Below are 22,640 nucleotides of genomic sequence, written 5' to 3'. Positions count from 1 at the left end.
GGGGGGTTTCTCTACGTTTTGGAGCCTGTCCTGGAACTCGCTCTGTAGACCAGGCTGGCCTCGAACACCTACAGATCTGCCTGCCTCTGCCTCCCAAGTGCTGGGATTAAAGTGCCACTACCATCCAGCCATAAAAATCTATTTAATAGCCGGGTGGTGGTGGCACATGCCTTTAATCCCAGCACTCGGGAGGCAGAGGCAGGCGGATCTCTGTGAGTTCGAGGCCAGCCTGGTCTACAAGAGCTAGTTCCAGGACAGGCTCCAAAGCTACAGAGAAACCCTGTCTCGAAAAACTAAAAAAAAAAAAAAAAAAAAAAAAAAAAAAAAATCTACTTAATAGCCTGCCATTATAGCAAGGCGGTGGTGGTTCACGTGTTTAATCCTTGCACTAGGGAGGCAGAGGCAGGCAGATCTCTGTCGAGTTCAAAGCCAGCCTGGTCTACAGAGCGAGTTAGAGGACAGCCAGGGTGACATATTGAGCCCTGTCTCAAAAACCTAGAAAAAAAAATCATGCTTATGTGAGGTCCTGCCTCAGGAGGTCAGCATGTCTATAAAAAGACCAAAAGAACAACCTGACTTCATACGTGCCAGGGAAGCATGGTGCTGACTGAGCTATATCCCTAGCCAAATACATCCTTCGTAAGAGTGTGTCTAGGAAGAGCTGGGTGAGGTGGCGCACATCTTTAATCCCTGCACTCAGAAGGCAGAGGCAGGTGGATCTCTGAGTTTAAGGCCAGGACTACTTAGTGAGGTCCCATGTCAGAGAGAGAAAAAGAAAGAAGGAGGGGGAGAATCAGCAACAGAAGAGACCCAACCTCTGGCCCCATACATATTTGTATGCATACCTACATGCACATCACATGCAAAAAAGAAAGGAGAAAAAAGAATTAAAAGAGAGAATTAAATTGAGATCATGGTGAAAGAGATTCAGAGCGTCTGAAAAGTTACCTGTCTCCTCAATTTGAGATTTGCCGGAAATGGTTGAGGCCACCACAGCGGCCGTGGCCTGGTTCACTCCCCGCGAGGCCTGCTGAAGCTGGGTCAGATTGAGGCTGCCCTTGTTAGCTTTCACCTGCCGGGACAAAGGACATTAATGTTCAGCTCCATCAGAGGCAGCGAGGCCGGTACCAAGCAGCTCACCTGGTGGCACTCAGCCACCACCAACTGTCGTCACCCCTGTGGGAGGGGAAAGTGACTCTGGCATATAGGTTGGGTTACCCTACACTCTAGCTTGCACAACTGTCTGCAGAAACTCTTCTGTGTGTGGGAAAACCTGTGATCCTAAGAGATGCGGGAGGAACAAAGAACATTCATGGGATGAAGTTCTGCTTCACTGGTGAGGAGACCTTGGTCAGCAGCTCTGTGTGAGGATGAAAAGGGGCAGTGATTCAGAGACAACGGAGGGGCAGACATGGGTTACATGGACTGTAAGGGACCAGTCAGGTGACCTGTAGTCTGTATCAAGCTTCATCACCCTTGGCTGGCCTAGAGCTCACCATGTAGACCAGGCTGGCCTCGAATACAGAAGACTAGACTACCTGCCTTTGTTTCCTGAGTACAGGGATCAAAGGTGTGTGCCAGCATGCCAGGCTAACAGATACCATGCTCGGTGAACAGATACTGTTTTGATTCTGGGTACTAGGAATGGAACCCAGGGCCATGTGCTTGCTACACAGGTGCTCTACCACTGAGTCACACCCTAGCCCCTCACTGGGGGATTCTAGGCAGGTGCTCTTATGGCCCCTGCCTCTTACCAGGGTAAGTGCTTTGCCAGTAAACTCTACCCTCAGCCCATTTGAAATGACCTTTTATTGTTTTATTTATGCAGTATTTATGTGTAGGTGTGCATGTGGAAGTCAGAGAACAACATGTATGAAAGACTAACGGTGGCATTCATTTCTCTCATCCTCCTATGTAGGTACCAGAGATCAAACTCACATTATCAGGTTTGGCAGCAAATGCCATCTCCCTGGCTCCTGTTTAAATTTTTTATTTTGAGCCAAAGTCTTGCTCAGATTGTCACTAAATTCACTTTGAGCCCAGGCTAGTCTTTCACTTTTAATTCTCCTGCCTCATCTTCCCAAATAGGCAGGATGACAGGCCTATGTCACCTGGTCCACCCAAATGCTCCTTGAAGGACGGCATTGCTACTTGGAAGCTGGCATGCCTGGGACCCTCAAAAGCTGCCTAATGATAAAGACAAGAACAGCAAGGCACGCAAGTGATGAGACGGGTAGAGGGGTTTCTTGCTGTCGTCATATATCAGGCTTTAAAAGAGGTTGCTATGGCATCACACAGTGATGGCACAAACCTTTAATTCCAGCATTCGGGAGGCAGGCAGATCTCTGTGAGTTCGAGGCCAGCCTGGTCTACAGAACGAGTTCCAGGACAACCGGGGCTACACAGGGAAACTTGTCTTTAAAAAAAAAAGGCTGAACTTTTACTCAGGACCCAACCAAGCAGGGCTATGGATTATCACCTGTCCTAGAGTTCGGTGTCAAGGCTCAAGTCCTCTCTAACTCAGCCAGCCTCACCGTGATCGTACCTACCTTGGATGCAGCCACAAGCTGGGCTGTGCTAGCAGCAATCTCGTGTGAACACACCATCAGTTCCTCGAACTTCCCTTTGCCTTGGACCACGAGATCAGCAGCATCCCTGAGAACCCAGAAGAGCCATGGGGGGTTAGGTTACAGAGAGCAGAAACCATCATGATCCCACCTCAACAGGAAAGGCAGCCTGCTTGCCCTACCCCAGGTTATCCTCTCTCAAACTTCCAGTGGTAGCCACTTCTTTTTGTACTTTTGTATTTATTTGTGTATGTACACAAAGGTGTGTGTGTGTGTGTATATGTGTGTATGTGGGGGGCGAGAGCGCATGTGGAAGCCAGAGGGCCACCTCAGATATCTTTCCTCGGGTGTAGTTTTTTGGGATAGAGTCTCACTATACAGCTCTAGTTGCCTCAGACTCACAGAGTTCCATCTGCTTTGCCTCCCAAGTGCTAGGATTGAAGGCATATATATATAGCCATGTCTGTCTCCAGCTTATTCTTTAGATATACTCTCTGTTTTGTTTTTAAATTTATCTATTTGTATGGTGTTTTGCCTTCATGTATGTATGTGTGAGGGAACAGGAGTTATGGACAGTCGTGAGCAGCCATGTAGGTGCTGGGAATTGAACCAGGCTCCTCTCGAAGAGCAGTCAGTGCCCTTGACCACTGAGCCATCTCTCCAGCCCCAGATTTTAACAACTTTTGGGGCCAGGTATGATGTTGCACGTCTTTGATCCCACCACTTGGGAGGCAAAGGCAGGTGGATCTCTATGAGTTCAAGGCCAACCTGGTCTACATAGTGAGTTCTAGGCTGGCCAGGGTTACCTAGAGAGACTCTATGCTATGAAATGGATACTTTTTTCTCTCTTAGCAACTGTCCGGGGTGGATCAGTGGAATGGGGAAGGGGATATAGGAGCCTTGGAGGAAGACACTTACACCATGATGGTAGCTCCCCAACCAACAGCTTTGGAGGCAGATATAAGTCCTTCTGTCCACCGAGAGTTCTTGGCATAAAATTCTTTAGGGGATGCAGTACCCTATAGAAGCAAAAATAGAATAGTTTGGTTAGTTGTTTTTATTTTATTTCATCCTTAAACAGATTTCACACATAAATGCCTAGCTTGCATGGACATGCGCCACGTGAGTGTGCAGGTCAGAGAGGGTTCAAATGCCTTGGATTTGGAGTTAGAGGGTAGTGAGCTGCCATGCTGGGTGCTGGGACTCAAACCTTGGTCCTCTGCAAGAGCAGCAAGTGCTCTTAACCGTTGGGCCATCTCTCCAGCCTGGGTTGTTTTTAGACAAGCTTTACTACATGGCCTAAGCTATCACCCAATTCTTGTTCTTCCTGCCTCAGCCAAGTGCTAACACTATTGGCATGTACTGCCATACTCAGGGGTTTTTCTTTTAAATTACATTTATTTGCATATTTTGTGTGTACATGGATGGACATGTTCATGCCACAGTGCAGGTATGGAGATCAGAGGAGAGCTTGTAGGAACGGCTCTATCTTTCTATCACGCATGACCTGGAGCTTGAACTCACATTGTTAGGTGTTGCAGCAAGCTCCTTTACTTGCTGAGCCATCTTGCAGGCTCACTACCCAGCTATTAACAGCTAATTTTACAGAATGCCTCTCAAGCGCTAAGTGCCTTTATTCTCACGTTAGGTATAAGAAAACTAAGATGCAATGAGGCAAAACAACATCCCTAATTACTTGGAGGTAATGAATTAAAGTAAATCTCCAGCTTTTACAAAGGATTTATTTTTAACTTTTAATTGTGTGTGTGTGTGTGTGTGTGTGTGTGTGTGTAAGAAAATGTAGGTGTCCAGTGATGCCAGAGGCATCTGATACCCTGGAGCTGGAGCTGCTGGCAGTTGTGAGCCACTGATGTGGATGCTGGGAGCTGAACCCAGATGGCTCAGACGACCAGGAAGTACTCAGCCATTTTTCCAGCCCATAATTTGGTCTCTATGTATAGACCAGGCTGGCCTTGAACTCACAGAGATCTGCCTGCCTCTGCCTCCCAATACTGGAAATAAACCATGCATGGTTTTATGCAGAGTCTGGGACAGAAGCCATGGTTTTTATAGATGACAGGCTAGGACTCTACTGATTGAGCTACATCCCCAACTCATGAGTTTTGAGAGAAGGTCCAGCTATGCAGCCCATACTGAGGTCAAACTTGAGATCCTCCTGCCTCAGCTTTATGAGCATTTGGACTGTTAAAAGGGTTAAGTATCTACAGGTCTGGAAATCTATAGGACCCGTCTCCTATGTCTGAGGATGGACAGTACCAGGTCTATGGCTTGGATCGGCCCAGTTTCCCAAAGTCCTCAGCTGTCCCCCAAAGACCTAGATTTGCAGCGTCAGTGGGGTTTCCACAGTAGGGCTGTATGGCCTCTGGGAGCTGGAGCTAGAATTTACCGGCTGATTGCTCCCTAGAGGCAGCCACCAGGACCCCTCAACTGCCCACAGTGTCCGGGAAATGTCCCTCAGAATGGCAGATCTGCCCGCGGTGGAATACCGTTGGAGCCCACAGCGAAACCAGATTCTAGCACATGCAGAGGGAGAGAGAGCTGACACCACAGCCCTGCCTACCCTGCCACTTTCCACGATCTCCTTCTGGAGGTCCTTGGAGGCCACGACGAGGACCTTGATGGCTTGCATCAGACTGGTACAGGAACCAAGGATCCTAGGAAAAGAAAGGGCTGGTGACGGAACACTAAGGAGAAAAAGAACAACTTGATCTCTCATCCCCAAGCCTGGAAAACCTCGAGTAGCAATGAGGGGCAGGAAAGGTGTTGGGGTTGCTGGAGGACTCTGAGGCGTCGCCTTGGAGGCAAGCTGGTGAGTGACAGTTCCCTGTGGGCCTCTTTCAAGGACCTTGCTTACCTACTGCGACCATAGTGCTCTCACTGACCTTTCGTTCACCTCCAACTTGACTCCCGTGTCTCCTGCTCGAGATTTACTGAGTATTTCCTGTTAAAAAGAAGCATGTCTGGTTTCTTTTCTCTGTGTGTGTGTATTACTGGGAACTGAGCCCGGGCTTCCTTCATACTCTGATAAACAACGACCTCAGGTCCTCACTGTCCAGCTACATCTCCACCCCAAGAAGCATGGCTCCTAAATGTATCATGAACCCGGTCCACCACCACCACATTGATACCCTCTGGATCCAACAAGGTGTGGTAGCCAGAAGGCCGAATCTCCGTATCTTCACCTCTGTCTTTGTGAGTCAGAAAAACCCCAGACCCCACCTCGCATCGATCGGGTGGTAGACAGCTGGAGCTGACGGCTCTAGCCCTGGCAAGTCTTGACCTTGGCCCTTGGGCTGATGTCTGCGAAACACACTAAGAGCTGCAGTACCTGTCCCCAGGGGCAGCTGCTACCAGATCCACTAGGCGGGTGCTCACACCACAGCAGGGAGTGAGTTTTCTACAAAAGGAGCCACGTGAGACCTTTCCAATGGGGGCCCATTCAGCTGCTCCTGAGGAGTTCTTGAACACCCATCAGGCTTCCTCGGGCATTTTATTATTATGACAGTGAAGGCTGGCTCTAGCTGTCAACCTGACAGCCGAGACTCACTCTGCAAGAGAGTTTCAATGAGAGACTTGGGGTTGGCTTGTGGGTATGTCTGCAGGAGGGATGTCTTAAGTTAACTGATGTGGGACGACCCAGCACACCATGGGCAGGACCATTCCCTAGACAGGGAGTACTGAACTGCGTAAGAGGAGAGAAATCAAGTTGAACGCAAGGAAGCAAGCAAGCAAGCGAACACGTATGCACAAATGCTCTGCTCTTGACTGTAGATGGGATGTGATGTGCACTTACAACTGTCTTGGTGACTTCCTTGTTCCTGCCACCGTGACTTCCCTGCAGTGCCCTCAAACTGTAAGCAAAAACAGACTCTTCTCCCCTAAGTTACTTTTTTTTTTTTTTTTTTTTTGGTTTTTCGAGACAGGGTTTCTCTGTGGTTTTGGAGCCTGTCCTGGAACTAGCTCTTGTAGACCAGGCTGGTCTCGAACTCACAGAGATCCGCCTGCCTCTGCCTCCCAAGTGCTGGGATTAAAGGCGTGCGCCACCACCGCCCGGCATTACTTTTTTTTTTTTTTTTAATTATTTATTGTATATACAGTGTTTTGCCTGCAGGTCAGAAAGAAGGCACCAGATCTCATTTTAGATGGTTGTGAGCCGCCATGTGGGAATTGAACTCAGGACCTCTAGTAGAGCAGCCAGTGCTCTTAACCTCTGAGCCATCTCTCCAGCCCCTAAGTTGTTATTTGTTAAGATTTTTTTAATATTTATTTATTTATTATGTATACAATATTCTGTCTGTGTGTATGCCTGCCGGCCAGAAGAGGACATCAAATGGTTGTCAGCCACCGTGTGGTTGCTGGGAATTGAACTTAGGACCTTTGGAAGAGCAGGCAATGCTCTTAACCTCTGAGCCATCTCTCCAGCCCCTGTTAAGATGTTTTATCACAGCAACAGAAATGAAGCTACATCAATGGCTGCCCTAGAGAAACAGGATTTAAAGCCCAGCCAGGTGGTGGAACTCATGTAAGTCATGTGATTATCAGCCAGCCTGGAAATCGAACCCCAGCTGGCAGCAAACTATCCTACCAGGGAGGAAACCGCTCCTCTTTCTTTGTAAGGGCCTCGTTTTCATCCCCTCATTGGTGCAGTGACCTTGGCCTTTGATTTTGTTTTCTCTTTCTTTTCTTCTTCTTTATGAGACAATATCTCACATAGCCCAGGCTGGCTTCAAACTTACTGTACAGCTGAGGACGACCTTGAATTCACCTGCTCTATCCCCAGGGCTGAGATCACAGGTCTGCACCAATGGCTTCTCTGGCAGGAGTCTAAGACACTCCTGAGGTGCAGTGCTGCCCGAGGGAACTGGCGGGAGTGTTGCTGTGGGAAATCCTACAGAGTCCTCTCACCTCTATCCGGGTGGTGGCAGCCTCAATGGCAGCTGAAGTGGCGGCCATCTCCTTGTCGACGAGGTCACCCAGCTCTTCCTGTTTGATGTCCAGGCCCCTGGGCAGCAGTTCCTGTGAGCAGTACCATAGAGGTTAAAAGGACGCGAAGTCAACCCCTGCCTCTGATGGATGTCAGAGTGTTGGGACTAAGAGTGTGAGCTACCACACCTGCTCTGACCCCCACCCCTTTATTTTCCCTAAGACAGGGTTTCTCTGTGTATCCCAGGCTGTCCTGGAACTCACTTTGTAGACCAGCCTGACCTTGAACTCAGAGATCCCCCTGCTTCTGCCTTCCAAGTGCTGGGATCAAAGGTGTGGGCTACCATGTCTGGTATTAATTTTTTTAAACAAGGTCTTATGAAGCCCAGGTTAGCCTTAAACTCTCCACATAGCCCCGACTGTCCTCGAACCCCTGATCCTCCTGCCTCAGCCTTCCAAGAGCTGGGATTACAGGTGGGTGCCTCCAAAGCTGTGAAATAGGTCTCTGTCTCAGCTCTAGGGCACCAAACAGAAACAGCTGCTCATGCATTTCTGTACTTTCATAAATACCTAGTGAAATCTTTTTGTGTGTGCATGGTCACGCGTGTAGAAGGCCACACGCATGTACAGATGTGAACATCCATGTATGTAGGGAGCCCAGAAGACAACCTGAGGTGTCATTCCTGAGGAACCATCCACCTTTTCTCCAAGGCACAGTCTCTTCCCTGGCTGGTGATTCACCAGGTAGGCCATGCTGCCTGGCTGGAGAGCCCCGAGTCTGCCCAGCCCTGTGGATTCAAGTCTGTGCCACCATGCTCAGCCGTTTTTCTTTTCTCTTTTTAATACAAGTTCTGCAGATTGAACTCATGATCTCATGCATTTTAGGCGAGCACTTTGTCCAGCGAGCCACCTCTCCAGCCTCTCTGAAAGTCATTTTGTGGATACCCAACACATACACTCCAGCTTCATGGAATGAATGCCTGCCCTGTGGTAAGATGCCACCCTCTGAGCGACACTGCCACCACCTTCCCGAGATGGCTGTGCCGACTTTTGAGAGCCCGCCACAGCTGGGCTTGTTGACTTCCGATATTAGTTCACAAGCGGTGGTGCAGTGGCCTATACCTAAGGGTCCAGTTATTGCTCCCAGTCACTGTATGCAATTCGGCTTTAATTGTACACCATCCTCAGGGTTTCAGGGAAGGGCAGGAGACATGGGGATCCACCTGTGTGACCATAGAGAAGCCATCACCCATGCTGGGTGAAGACTTTACAGAGAGGCTGCTTTGGGGACCCCATATCCCTGTCAGTCATCCCTCGCCCAGGATGAACTTCAGTGGAATGGAATTCTGGTTTGTCACTGGGATCTCAGTGGGAGGGAGCAGGCATTGTTTATATCTCCTCAGGGTGTGAATTCTCACGATAGTTTTGGATCTGTGCCCATTTCAGGTGTCACTTGCCAAGCCAACAACAATATTTAGAGATGGGTAACAATTTATCCTCTTCCCTGGCAGTGATGCACCATGGTGCCACCAGCAGGCCAGTGAATTAAACCACATAAACGAGGTATGGTGGTCTAGGCCTGTAATCCCAGGAGGTGGAGACAAGAAGAAAGGCATTCAGGGTCATCCTTGGCTACATAGAGAGTTCAAGGCCAGCCTGGGCTACAAGAGACCTTGACAACCAAACAACAACAAAAAGCAAATCACATCATTAACGGTACCTCGCCAATGGCCTTGATCTTGCTGAGGAAATTCCTGATGGCTGTGCTGTTGGCCTTCTTCATGGCTTCATCTTCCTCTAGGGAGGACAGAAACGCCAGGGTTTCCCTGCCATATTGCCTACAGGCCTCTGTCAGAGCTGGAGACAAGAGAGACAGGTATTTAGCACCTGTTTTCCTTGTTCTCAGGAGCCTCCCCTCCACGCTGATACTCACAGTCAGCTGGCTCGGACGGGGCCCGGAGGCTGGTGGCACTTCCCTGAATGATTGTGTCGCTAGTCAAGTGGGCAAGCAGGGTCATTGAGTGCAGAAGCTCACTGACATCTGCAGGGAGAAGGAGGTAAAGTTTCAGGCCCAGTGGTGGCGCTGCTGTCTTTCTATTCCTTTTAGATTTATTTTTACTTAATACATGTGTCTGTGCAGGGATATGTATTCCTGAATACAGATACCACCAGAGGCCAGCAGAGGGCATCAAATCCCCAGGAACTGGGGTTTCAGGCAGCTGTGAGCAGCCTGAGGTCAGGTGGATGTGGAGAACCGAACCTGGGTCCTCCGCAAGGATGAGTGCTCTGAACCCCCGGCCATCTCTCCAGCTCCCCTCTGGTTGCCCCTCGCGACACAGCCCATGTCCTGTGTTCCGTACCTTCTGGGCAGGCCAGATACTGGCTGTGGCTCTTCTCCAGTTGCTCGAGGCAGCTAGACACAGCCTTGACTTTGGAGAGAAGGTGATCTGAGGGGAGACAGGCCGCATCAGAAAGGAGTTCTCACATTTGCTCTACAGAAGCAGCTAGGTGGGCGGGATGAGGACCTTGAGCTGGGTGGGCTTCCTGTGAGATCGAACCCCAGGCAGCTGGGCCCAGCAGGTGGGCATCAGAAAACTACCTGTGGACCCTGCACAGCTGATGAGGGTGGGCTCCTCAAGCTGGCTCAGGGCCTCCTGTATCTCACGCTCCGCAGCCTTCCTGGTCCCAGCCAAGAGTTTTTTCCTCTGGTCCTTTATCTGCTGGCACACGGATTCCTAGAAAAAGGCCAGAAAGGTGGGAGTTGGCCAGGCACACCACAATGAACCCCAAGCAGCATCCACCTGGGACCACACTTGGGATGCCTAGCCTCTCATGGTGGTGCTAGTGAGATCCAAGCTGGTCAGCTCCATGCGGGGAAAACAACATCTGACCTTGGTCCACAGGTGTGCGCAAGGACCAGTGACCCACCTGGTGACCCACTCCCAGGGTAGCTGAGGACTGCTAACATCGTCATCTCGATTAAGATAAACCCGGATTATTAATAAAGCACACCTCTGGCTGTGTCTTAGAGGATTTCTAAAGATAACTAAAACCCAACATGGGTTCTCTGGAAGAGTACAAGCATCGAGCCTCTGAGCCATCTCTCCAGCCCGTATTATATTAAGGCAGGGACTCATGTATCTCAAGCTGGCTGAGGATAGCTGGAACTTCTTTTTTTTTTTTTTGGTTTTTCAAGACAGGGTTTCTCTGTGGTTTTGGAGCCTGTCCTGGAACTAGCTCTTGTAGACCATGCTGGTCTCAAACTCACAGAGATCCGCCTGCCTCTGCTGGGATTAAAGGCGTGCACCACCACCGCCCTGCAGTAGCTGGAACTTCTGATCCTCCTGTCTCTACCTCCTGAGTGCTGGGATTACAGGTGTGAGCCTGCATACTCTGTTGACGTGGTCTGCAGACCAAACTCAGGACCCAGTGCATGCAAGACAAGCACTCTGCCCACTCAGGTATATCCCTGACCCACACAGTTTTCTTCTTAAACAAAAAGGGGCATTTGGCTTTAGGAACTGTGTCCACAGAAAGCCTTGGCCACCAGGCCCGACGGCCTTGAATCCGTCACTGCCCATCCGTCTCTGGCGTCCACAGTGCCCCAGCGGATGTCTGTCACTTGCCTGGGCACTGGCCAGTTTGATCTGGGTGCTTTCCAGCTGCTCTCGGAGGGCTGAGAACTCTCCCTCTCTCTGAGCTGCGGCCGTCGTCAAGCTGCCCTGTTCCTTCTCCAGTTCGGCGATCTGCGTCAGCCACTTTGCTTCTGACTGCGGAGGTCACCATGCGGAAACAGGGAGAAACTGAGGACATTAAATGGTCTCCTTCACTGGGACTCCAGACCCCACCACCAGGCTCCACACGGCAGGCGGCAATAGCTTGTCCACACGCCTATCTGCCAGAGGACACACGGGAGGGACTGAGGCACCAGAGGGAAGGGGACGGGGAGTGGCTCACCTGGGCAGAGGTTTCCAGGCTGCTGTGGAGGACCTGGAGCTCTTGTCTGCTGGTGGCTAGTTCATGCTTCAGGTTTTCCAGAACATCCTGTTGCTCCTGAGTCTGAAACGGAGGTAAAACAGGAGCACTGTAGCTGGGAGTCATGAGAAGGAATACACACAGGTATACACGTCCCAAGATATTGACTGAGACTGTGCACTCGGCGGGTCTAAGTCAGAAGCGTGTGTGTCACGCAGCCTAGAAGGTGACCACCCAGACCCAATAGTAAGAACTCATGACTAAGATTATACACACACACACACACACACACACACACACAACACACCCTCCCTTTTCCTTTCTTGAGACAAGATTTCAAGGTGGGCCTTGAACTTGCTACATATCCGAGGATGACCCTGCCCTATTGCCTCCACCTTCCAAGTGCTGGGATTCTAGGCATGCACCACCATGCCTGGTGGTGCTGGAGATGGACCAAGGGCCTCCTAGGTGAGCATGCTTGATAAGCTCTGCCAACTGAGTGACACGCCCAGTCCCCAGCATCTGCTCCTCAGAGTGGTCCAAAGGTCCTCTGGAAGCCACTCCTGGAACATGATGACATCCTTGATCCATGTCTGCCTCAAAGCCCGTTTGCAGGGGTCGAGGGGATGACTGAGTGGCTCAGTTGCTGCTGATCTAGATGATCTCAGTTGAAACCCCCAGACCCACGCGGTGCAAGGAGAGAACTTAAACTCACAAGTTGCCCTAAGACGTCAACATGCACGCTGTTATGCGTACAAGTACACGTGCACACACACATACTACACATACACACACATATGCAACAATAACACTATTAAAAACCCACTTCCAGTAGACACCTCCCTCCTACACCCCAAGTGCCTCTCCTGCTCACCTTCCGCTGGGCCTGCTCACTTACACGGGCAAAGGAATCTTCTAGTTCTTTCTTCTCTCTTTCCAAATCCACCTGGGCTTGCCTTGCCACAGACACCTTTTTGGTAACCTCTGCATTCTGAAAGGGGAGAGGAGTGTCTTGAGCAGGCATCTCTCAGGCCCAACTCCAATCTTCCTTCTAGTACCAATGATTTCTATCAGACTGTGAGGATCAAGGAGGCACACACACAGAAGTTCTTTTCTACCCAGAGGGAAGCCAGAATGGAGTCATGACCTGCAGATGCTAGATTTTTAGGTATTTGTAAAAATACACAGATGGGGTAAGGTGGGGTTGTCTGGTGTAGTGTTTTTCCGGGCTGGCCTGGAATTCACTATGCATCCCAGGCCAGCCTCAGATTCATAGCAATCCTCTTGCCTCTGCTTCTTAAGTTTGGGGATTGCAAGAGACATTACACCTACTTAGTCATTTTTTGCGACTACAATTTAGTCCTAGCTGCCCTGGAGTGCTGGTTTTAAAGTCATGTGTCACTACACATGGCTTTTTTTTTTTTTTTTTTTTTGAGGATCTTGCCTCTGCTTTCTGATAGAATTACAGGTATGTTCTACTATGCCCATCTCAAATGAGGGGTAATTCTAACTGTGCCTGGCACACAAGACAGAACTTAGGAAGACTTACCAAGCTGGGGCTAAGAAATGGGAGCGCTAAGCCGTTAAGAGCACATGCAGCTCTTCCAAAGGAACCAGGTTTGGTTCCCAGCACTCATGCTGGCTGGCTCACAATTCCTGTCATTTCCGCTTCAGAGGATCTAATGCCCTCTTCTGGCCTCCTCGAGCAACTACATACACATGGGCCTACACATGCACATACACATGCAGAGGAAGAATAAACAGAAGGGCATCTTGGAGAAACCCAAGGTTTGCACCTTTTCTCCTGTAATGCGGGGTATATAGGAGGAATAGAGGAGTCAAAGTTCCTACCTTCCGTAGCAGGTCAGCGTGATTCTGAACCAGCTCACTATACTTCTCTTTTAGCTTGCTGTACCGCTGTTCATTGGCCTGGGCCTTTCCTGCATTGGGAAAGACCAAGGTGAGGCCACTGCCCTGGCAGGGATCCCCCATCCTCCCTCCAGTAAGCTGGGGCCTTTAAAGATGTTTTTATCCTTATTTATTTATTTATTTATTTATTTATTTATTTATTTGCTTTTTGAGACAGGGTTTCTCGGTGTGATCGCTCAGGCTGTCCTGGCACTCACTCTGTAGACCAGGCTGGCCTCGAACTCACAGACATCCGCCTGCCTCTGCCTCCCGAGTGCTGTTTTATTTTATTTTTTCTTTTTTTAAAGACATGCTCTCGCCGGGCGGTGGTGGCGCACGCCTTTAATCCCAGCACTCGGGAGGCAGAGGCAGGCGGATCTCTGTGAGTTCGAGGCCAGCCTGGTCTACAAGAGCTAGTTCCAGGACAGGCTCCAAAACCACAGAGAAACCCTGTCTCGAAAAACCAAAAAAAAAAAAAAGACACGCTCTCACGTAGCCCAGACTGGCCTCAAACTGGCTACACAGCCAACATGACTTTGAACCCCTGAACCGTCTGAACTCTGGGACTACAGGTGTCCACCACCACACTCAGCTGGAAGTTATCTAATTTATTAATTAATTTCTTTTCTTTTTTCTTTTCTTTTTTTTTGAGACAGGGTCTTGCTACACAGCCCAAGCTAGCATTATGGTCATCCTCCTGCCTCAGCCTCCAAAATTCAGGAATCACAGGTAAACACACCTGTACTACACTGGACATAAATAAAGGTTTCTTCTTTACATAAACACTCCCCTGATTCAAAGTCTTCTGCAGACCGAAGCTTACAAACACAGAGTGGTAATTTAAAAGAGAATGGTACTATTAGGAGGTGTGTCACTGAGGGGGCGGGCTGAAGTCTCCTATGCTCAAGTTACTGAGTGAAACAATTTCCTTTTGCAAGCAAGATAATGTATTAACTCTCAGCTCCAGCACTGTGTCTGCCTGCATACTGCCATGTCCCACACCATGATGATAATGGACTGAATCTCTGAACTGTAAAGCAAAAAAAATGTTTTCCTTGCTGGGTGCTGGTAGCTCACACCTTTAATTTCAGCACTTGGGAGGCAGAGACAGGATAGGAACTCCCATCATCTGTGTGCCCTTGGTTGCTAAGGGCTCAGCTGTGCCAAACCTGTCTCTGCATTTGAGGACAAGAGCCGGCACCTCCGGCTTTACTTCTGGGGAACAGCCCCACCCCTCTTGCCCCCGCCCACACCCTCAGCCCCAGCCCCTCACTTTCTATCTCAGTCAGGCTGCGCTGGGCTTTCTCCGTGTCCTCACGCTGCCTCTTCAGCTCGTCCAGCTCGGTGCGCAGGAACTCACAGTCATCTGTAGCCTGCCGCCCCAGGTGCTGCTGCTCCGCCAGCTCTGCCTCCAGCTCGCTCACGCGGCCCTTCAGCTGCAGCATGGCCCGCTGGCTCTGTGAGGGGCACCCGTGGTGAGGAGCCTGCTATCGTAAGGCTGCCCCAAAGGGGGCACCACGCAGGGCAGGAATGACTTATCTCCTTGCTGGCATTGACGGATTACGCTTGATTCTATATCTTCAAATTCCTGACCCACAGAACATTTTATTTTTTATTTTTTTTTTTACTTTTTACTTTTGCTTTGGTGCTCTGGGCAGAGAGTACTTGTTAGGCAAGTACTGTTGAGTCACACCCCAGCCCCTCACTGGGGGATTCTAGGCAGGGGCTCCACCACTGAGCCACACCCCAGCCCCTCACTGGGGGATTCTAGGCAGACAGTACTGCTCAGCCACCCACCCTCTCCACGTTCCTAGTCTTTGACTAAGGGAGTCTAGGCAAACCTCCACCAATGAGCCATGCTTCTTGTCCCTTCCTGGGGCATGTTAGCCCAGTTCTTTACAACCGAGCCACACTGCGAGGCCATCCCTGGTGAATTCTAAGCAGGCACTCTATGGCTGAGGCATATCGGGGGGACCCTTACTGAGGAATTCTAGGCAGGGAGCTCCATCACACACCAAGCCCAGCACTGATGGATTTAGAAGAGTTATCCTGAATCACGCCTATTAACTAGCCCGTCTTAGGACGGGATCCGAGGGCTATCACGAGACACGAGACGGCAAGTGCCGGCGCTGGTGCAGCCCAGTGCAGACGAAGCCCAGCATGTACCTCAGCCTTCATGCTGTCCAGCTGCCCTGTCAGCACACTGATCTCTCTGTACAGGCGTTCAATCAAGTGGTCCCTGGAAGAAAAGAACAGGCCTGGTGTCACCTCCATGTAAGTTGACAGACTGGAAAAGGGGGGAAAAGCTGGTGCTAATTTGGAGTCATTCTCTTAAAACAAACAGACAGACAACTTTTTTGGTTTGTTGTTACCAGACAGCTATTGGAGGACGATTCGCTCTTCCTTTTCTCCTCCCTTCCCCTGGCGTGCTAGAATTACAAACATGTGTGACTAGCTGGGCGGTGGTGGCGCACGCCTTTAATCCCAGCACTTGGGAGGCAGAGGCAGGCGGATCTCTGTGAGTTCGAGACCAGCCTGGTCTACAAGAGCTAGTTCCAGGACAGGCTCCAAGAAACCACAGAGAAACCCTGTCTCGAAAAAAACCAAAAAAAAAAAAAAAAAAAAAAAAAAAAAACAAAAAAAACATGTGTGACTATACTGGGGCGGGGTGTCTCTGCAGGCTACGCAGGTACCCTGCAAGTGAAGCCACATCTCTAGCCCCACAGAGAATAATTCTTTGTGGTATGAATCTTACAGTCAACTTTTCTCACCTGAGGGTTCTATATCCGTGCATTCAACTGACTAGGGATGGAAAACATTTGGGGGGGGGGGGGGAACATGGCAGCTATATTGACTATATATAGACTTTTGTTCTTACCATTATTCCCTAAACAATACAGACAAACGGGCTGGTGAGACGGCTCAGAGGGAAAAGATGCTTGCCGCCAAGCCTGGCAATCTTCGTTAGGTCCTTGGGACCCAGATGGTGAAAAGAGGGAACTGATTCCCGCAAGCTGTCCTCTGACTTACACACGAACGCCACAGTGCACAGGCAAAGCCATTCCCTCCCAGGCCAAAACTTAACTGTGTAGCCAGGTGTGGCAGCACACCCACGTCTTTAATCCCAGCACTCAGGAAGCAGAGGCAGGAGGATCTCTGTGAATTCAAGGCCAGCCTGGGCTACTGAGCAAGTTCCAGGATAGCCAGGGCTGTAACACAGAGAAACCCTGTCTTAAAAACAAACAAACACTCAAAACTTAAAGGTATATAAAAAGAAAAGCTCACAGAAACAAACCTTGTATCAGTGTTTATATCAGGAGCTATGAATCATGTAGAGGTGATTTAAAGGGAACAGAAAGGGAGGGATGTAGGTTCTATGCAAATAGCATCCATTCTCACAACAGCGTCTGGCGCAGTGGCTGAACTTTGTGTCTGTGCATGTCTGTGGGGGTGATTCTGAAACCAATAACCCTTGGATACCTAGGGTGATCAGACCCTAAGTGTGAGGTCTCTTATTGATACCCACAGATTCAGTTCCTGATCTGGGATACAGGGGTGCAAAGACTAAAACAATTTCTTAATCTTATATGTGTGTCTCTGCCTGTTGTTTTATACACATGTGCTCTTGGAGGCCGGAAGAGGGTGCTGGATCTCCGGGAATTACCGATAGTTTAATGCGACACTTAACCTGGGTGCTGGGAAATGAACTATGTAGAAAGGGCTCTTGACCACTGACCATTTCTCCAGCCCCGGCCCCTTTCTTTCTTTCTTTCTTTCTTTCTTTCTTTCTTTCTTTCTTTCTTTCTTTCTTTCTTTCTTTCTTTCTTTCTTTTTTTTTTTTGGTTTTTTGAGACAGGGTTTCTCTGTGGTTTTGGAGCCTGTCCTGGAACTAGCTCTGTAGACCAGGCTGGTCTCGAACTCACAGAGATCCGCCTGCCTCTGCCTCCCAAGTGCTGGGATTAAAGGCATGCGCCACCACTGCCCGACTCCCGGCCCCTTTCATAGGGAGACTGATCCCAGGGTCCCGAAAGCCCAGGAAGTAAGGATTCTGGGTGTGGCTGAGGAGGCTCTTTAAGTGAAGACGAATGCTCCCAAGCCCAACAGCCTGAGTTTGTGGGAGGACAAAAATGACTCCATAATGCTCTCGGACTTCCACAAGTACATCTTGACACATCCCTGTTGACCCACAACACATACATATAACCACACAAAACAAATACAACAACAACAACAATTTTTTTTTCTTAAAAAAGTGCTGTGCTCAGTAGTTAAAAGCACGTGTTCTTGCAGAGGACCTAAGTTCACGTCCCAGTACCTACATTGGGCGACTCAGAACTGCCTACAATTATAGCTCCAGGAGATCAAATACCTACCTCAGGCCTCCATGGATACACAGACAGACAGACAGACAGACAGACAGACAGACAGACACACCCAATGTGGTGACCAATAGGGAAGGTACCCAATATTGACCTCTAGCTACCACACAGGCATACATAGGCAAGTGCACCAGCACACACGTGTATATGTATATATATATATATCTACCAGCCCACACATACATAAACACATACATGTCTAACACATATACATAGTCACACACATATAAACACACACACATACAATCAGACACCCAACAAAGGAGGTGAAGAACAACTATGGAATGGCATTAGAGGTTGACTTCTGGCAGACACACGTATGTCTGCACACACAGAATTCCTTCCTTTTGGAGTAGCTGCTGCGAGGCAGACCATGGCTTAGCTTCATTTCTAGACTGTGTGTCTCCGCCCCACAAGTGCTCACTTCTCATCCTTGTTCACGCCATTTTGATTGTTGAAATTGAAGGGGTCGCTGCTCAATGAGCTGCCGAAGATGTCATCAAACTTGTTGTCGAACAAACTCTGCAGTGATTGGGAAGGTGGGGGAAGAGCAAAGTCAGAGACCTGGGAAGTTGTCTGGGTGAGCGTGTGGCGGGTAGATTAGCATGAAACTTATTTTATTTTTCAACAGGGGCACACTGCGTAGCCCTGGCTGTCGTGGAACTCACTATACAGACCAGCCTGGTCTGAAACTCTTGGAAATAACCCCCTGCTTCTGCCCCCCGAGGACTGGAATTAAAGAGTATGCTACCATGCCTGCCTCCTTCCTTCCTTCTTGTCTATCTTTCTTTGTATTTAAACAAAACTTTTTAGCCTGCATGTATGTCTGTGCACTGTGTGTGCCCTGGTACTCACAGAGGTCAGAAAAGGGTGTGGGCTCCTTTAGGACCGGAGTTACAGAGGGATGTGAGCTACCTTGTGGGTGCTGGGAATCAAACCCCGGTCCTCTTTGAAAGCAACAAGCACTCTTAATGGCTGAGCCAAACCTCCGGCCCCTTTGTGTGATTAGAGGCATGTACACTATGCATGGCTTCAAGAATCTGTTTTCTTGATTTGGCTGAGACCTATCTAAGATCACTTCTGGAACCCGAGTGCAGAGAGCTCAGGCTAATCTCCCACTTTCTGATGAGACGGAGGGACACACCTAGGCACTCCAGCATACATGCGTAGATACACCCATCTTAGAGGCAGGAGGATTTCAAGAGCCCAGGCATTTGAGACCAGCACGGGCAATATAGTGAGATGTCGCATTCAAATATTAAAGACAAACAGACCTCATCTGAGTAGATAGACCCAAGCTAAGAGCCTCTTCAATTGTCTGTTCTGGGGGCAACAGGAAGGACCTAGTTCCTCTCCTAAGGGCCCTATACCTGCTGGGAGGCATCCATGTCCATGAGGTCATCCTTCTCCAGGACCGGCTCGCTGTCTGGAGACGACACCTCAGCTGGGATCACTACCACAGGGCTGATGTGCTCTGACAGGGCTGAGGCGCGGAGGAAGTTGGGTGGATTCTGGAGGAGGAAGACACACCTTCGAAGGATGCCCACCTGCCAGCCCCAGAGGCACGCAGAGCCCCCCCCCGTCCGAGCACTGACCTCAGGCAACTGGGGGATCTGAATGAGCCGCTTGAAGTACTGTAGATTGCTGGAACGCTGGAACAGATCCTTCAACCTGGGAGTACACAGGCACCTCAGGGCTGCTGGATGTGGCCGCCAGTCCCAGGAAGACGCAGGACACCGTCCCAGCATTCCCACCCTCTGCCCACCTTACAGGCACAAGCCGCTGCTGTGCTGCCCTCTATGAGGCCAGGATTCAATTATGATACTACAGGACCGGGGGACGGCTCAGTGGGTGCAGGCACTTTGCCAACTAAAGAAGCAAGATTGAGTTTGATTCCTGGGATCCACATAAAGGTGGATAGAGGAAACAAACTCTGTAAAGCTGCCCCTGATTTACACACACACACACACACACACACACACACACACGGTGCGCACCCCCCCTCACACACAGTGCACACCCCCCCACACACACACGGTGAGCACCCCCCCTCACACACACACACACACACACACGGTGCGCACCCACACACACACAGTGCGCACCCCCCCACACACACACGGTGCGCACCCCCCCACACACACACACGGTGCGCACACCCCCCCACACACACAGTGCACACCCTCCCTCACACACACACAGACACACACACACAGACACACAGTGTGCACCGCCCCACACACACACGAAAATCAATTTCAAAGCCAACATTACAGACTGCAGTCTTCTATAGTGAGTTCTCAGTCACCAGCAATATTGAAGAGTAATTAGTACTACAGATCCTCTTGAAGACTGACAGTCTCAGAGATGGGCCATCTGGATGACAACTGGATGGGACCCAGAATCACCATGGGGACACACTTCTGGGTGTTGGTTGTGAGGGTGTTTCCATAAGGTTTAACTGAGGTAGGAAGAACCTCCTTTCCCTATGAGTCTGGGTAGCACCAACCCTCTGGGCTGAATCAGGAGAACATGGGCCCTTCCAGAAAGCTCAGTGCGCCAAGGCATTGGCTGCCAAAACCGATGACCTGAGCTCAGGGTCTGGGGCCCACAGGGCGGAGGCACAGACCGGATTCCCTCACAGGCCTACAGAGTAAATAAACGTGCGTGTGGGGAGAGAAATGGAAGCTAGCGGCAGCTTCCCAGGCTCCTGCCGTCACGCCGTCCCCATCACGATGGACTGCACCATCAGACTGTGGCCACAGCACAGCTCCTTTAAGCTGCTGTTGTCACGACAACGACAAAACTAGGAAACTGCCCAGATCCCCAGTGGTGTAGGAGGTCCTTCTGTCTATGTGTTGCTTTAATTGGTTTAATAAAGAAACTGCCTTGGCCTTTTGATAGGGCAGAACTTAGATAGGTAGACTGAACAGAATGCTGGGAAGAAGGGCAGTGTGGCAGACGCCATGAATCTCCTGCCTGAGACAGACGTAGGTTAGAATCTTGCCGGTAAGCCACAGTCACGTGGTGATTTAACAGAAATTAAACACAGATTTAATAGAAGTGGATTAATCAAGATGTGAGAGTTAGCCAATAAGAGGCTAGAGCTAATGAGCCAGGCAGTGATTTAATTAATACAATTTCTGTGTGATTATTTCGGGTGCAAGCTAGCCGGGCAGCCAGGATGAAAAGCAGGGCCTCTCTCCCTTCAACACCCCAAACTCATTTCCTCGCGGCTGCGGACTCCACACTGCTGTTGGCAGATTTCTCCCGAGGATGAGTTCGCATGGAGGAACATGAAAGGGAAGGGATTTTCTCCACCATTACTTTCACACTGTGCTGGACTGTACCCCCAAATTCCTTCAAGCCGCTTTCTGTCATGCATTTTGTTACAGCAACTGGAAAGGAAACACCCTATGACTCTAATCTATCCTACCCTACTCCACTTTCCCTTCCCTTCTTCTCTATTCTAGTTTTTCTCTATCCAACTTTATCCCAGCCCACCCCACTCCATTCTTCCAGTCTATGCCGCAGTGCTTGGGGCTAGGAACCCATGTCTTCATGCACATTACACAAGCATTGTGCATCTGAACCAAACACCACGCCTCAGAAAGCATTTCCCTCCTGGTCAGGCCTCTAACCAACACAAAGGAGGAGCTGAGGTTCCAGCAGCCTTTGGTTGCAGCACGAAATGTCTGCTTACTCAGCCCCATCAACCAACCCCTCCCCAGGTCTCAACACAGTCTATCAGATCCCGAGATTAGAGTGTCCCTGTGATACTGCTACGGCTTCGCTACAGCCTCCAAGAACATCCGCCTCTGTGCGGGAGAGAAAAATGAAGTAGCTACCACAGGAGATGTTTTCACAAGCTAGGGAAAAAAATGGAAGGAAATAAAATGAGCTGACCACACGTCCCCGTCTCTCTGGATTGGCGCCAACAGTAATAGACGCAAATGCTTTTGCAAGCTACTGGAATTTCACATTCCAGGAAACCAGCCCCAGGGCCTGCCTCCTAGGATTTAGTAAGTCATTCATCATAGGATATGCACCAGGCTTCCCTAGTGGAGCAAGGAAATGGGGGGGGGGTGTTAGGTCAACCCTGTGTTTGTCCTTTGACTGCTCCTGAGGGAACCGAAAAGTAAAGTACCAGCTAGGGATTTGGAAGCTATGGTGAAGAATGAAGACATTAACAGGGAAAACAAACTATGTCAAGATGGCTGCCTCACAAGTGAACAATTCACAAAACAAGGAATACAAAGGGCCAACCATGATGGTTAGCTTGTGTTGCCAACCCGACGACCATGACGGTTAGCTCGTATTTTGTCAACCCAACCAGCCTGATGGTTAGTTTCTATTGCTAATCCTACGACTATGATAGCTAGCTTGTATCGTCAACCTGACGTAATCTAGAACCATCTGGAAAAAGTCTCAACAAGGGACTGTCTAGATCAAGTTGGCCTGTGGGAGATTGTCTTGATTGTTAATTGATGTGGGATGACCCAGCCCACCGCGGGTGGCACTATTCCCTGGCTTTGTGCCTTGGGTTGTATAAGAATAGAGAAAGCTAGCTGAGCAACAAGCATGCGTACATACATTCTATGGATGTGATTCTATGGATTCTCTTGGATGTGACATGGCTAGATGACTTGACTTCCCTGAAATAAGAGACAAACCTGGAACTCCACATCAGATAAACCCTTTACCCTTAGGTTGCTCTATGTCAGGGCAACAGACATGAAACTGAGACAAGAGTGTATGCACACACATACATACATATATACATACGTGCGCGCATAGCACACACACACATGTCTACATGAACATATGACTTAATATCCTACCCACCAAGAAAATGCAAATGAAAACT

The 22,640-nt window shown here is 49.6% G+C and overlaps 1 protein-coding gene across 4 annotated transcripts in view; it reads right to left on the bottom strand.

The window, feature by feature from the left end:
• Hip1 (huntingtin interacting protein 1) overlaps positions 1 to 22,640 on the bottom strand; it is a 118,331-nt gene that overhangs the window by 8,314 nt on the left and 87,377 nt on the right. For all 4 annotated transcript variants that reach the window (XM_057764122.1, XM_057764124.1, XM_057764123.1 and 1 more), the window contains exons 10-28: positions 19,369 to 19,444; positions 19,144 to 19,284; positions 18,198 to 18,295; positions 15,561 to 15,633; positions 14,668 to 14,851; positions 13,338 to 13,426; positions 12,361 to 12,477; positions 11,469 to 11,570; positions 11,138 to 11,281; positions 10,111 to 10,246; positions 9,872 to 9,958; positions 9,445 to 9,552; positions 9,232 to 9,368; positions 7,494 to 7,604; positions 5,471 to 5,529; positions 5,149 to 5,242; positions 3,486 to 3,586; positions 2,550 to 2,655; positions 949 to 1,072 (exon numbers count right to left, since the gene is read on the bottom strand). In XM_057764122.1, coding sequence (XP_057620105.1) covers positions 949 to 1,072; positions 2,550 to 2,655; positions 3,486 to 3,586; positions 5,149 to 5,242; positions 5,471 to 5,529; positions 7,494 to 7,604; positions 9,232 to 9,368; positions 9,445 to 9,552; positions 9,872 to 9,958; positions 10,111 to 10,246; positions 11,138 to 11,281; positions 11,469 to 11,570; positions 12,361 to 12,477; positions 13,338 to 13,426; positions 14,668 to 14,851; positions 15,561 to 15,633; positions 18,198 to 18,295; positions 19,144 to 19,284; positions 19,369 to 19,444 — 2,087 coding nt within the window. The remainder of the gene's footprint in view (positions 1 to 948; positions 1,073 to 2,549; positions 2,656 to 3,485; positions 3,587 to 5,148; positions 5,243 to 5,470; positions 5,530 to 7,493; positions 7,605 to 9,231; positions 9,369 to 9,444; positions 9,553 to 9,871; positions 9,959 to 10,110; positions 10,247 to 11,137; positions 11,282 to 11,468; positions 11,571 to 12,360; positions 12,478 to 13,337; positions 13,427 to 14,667; positions 14,852 to 15,560; positions 15,634 to 18,197; positions 18,296 to 19,143; positions 19,285 to 19,368; positions 19,445 to 22,640) is intronic.

Source organism: Chionomys nivalis, chromosome 3, assembly GCF_950005125.1.
Source record: "Chionomys nivalis chromosome 3, mChiNiv1.1, whole genome shotgun sequence".
Classification (NCBI taxonomy): Eukaryota; Metazoa; Chordata; class Mammalia; order Rodentia; family Cricetidae; genus Chionomys; species Chionomys nivalis.
The sequence above is the reverse complement of the archived record's forward strand: the minus strand, read 5'-3'. Positions and strand labels throughout refer to the sequence as shown.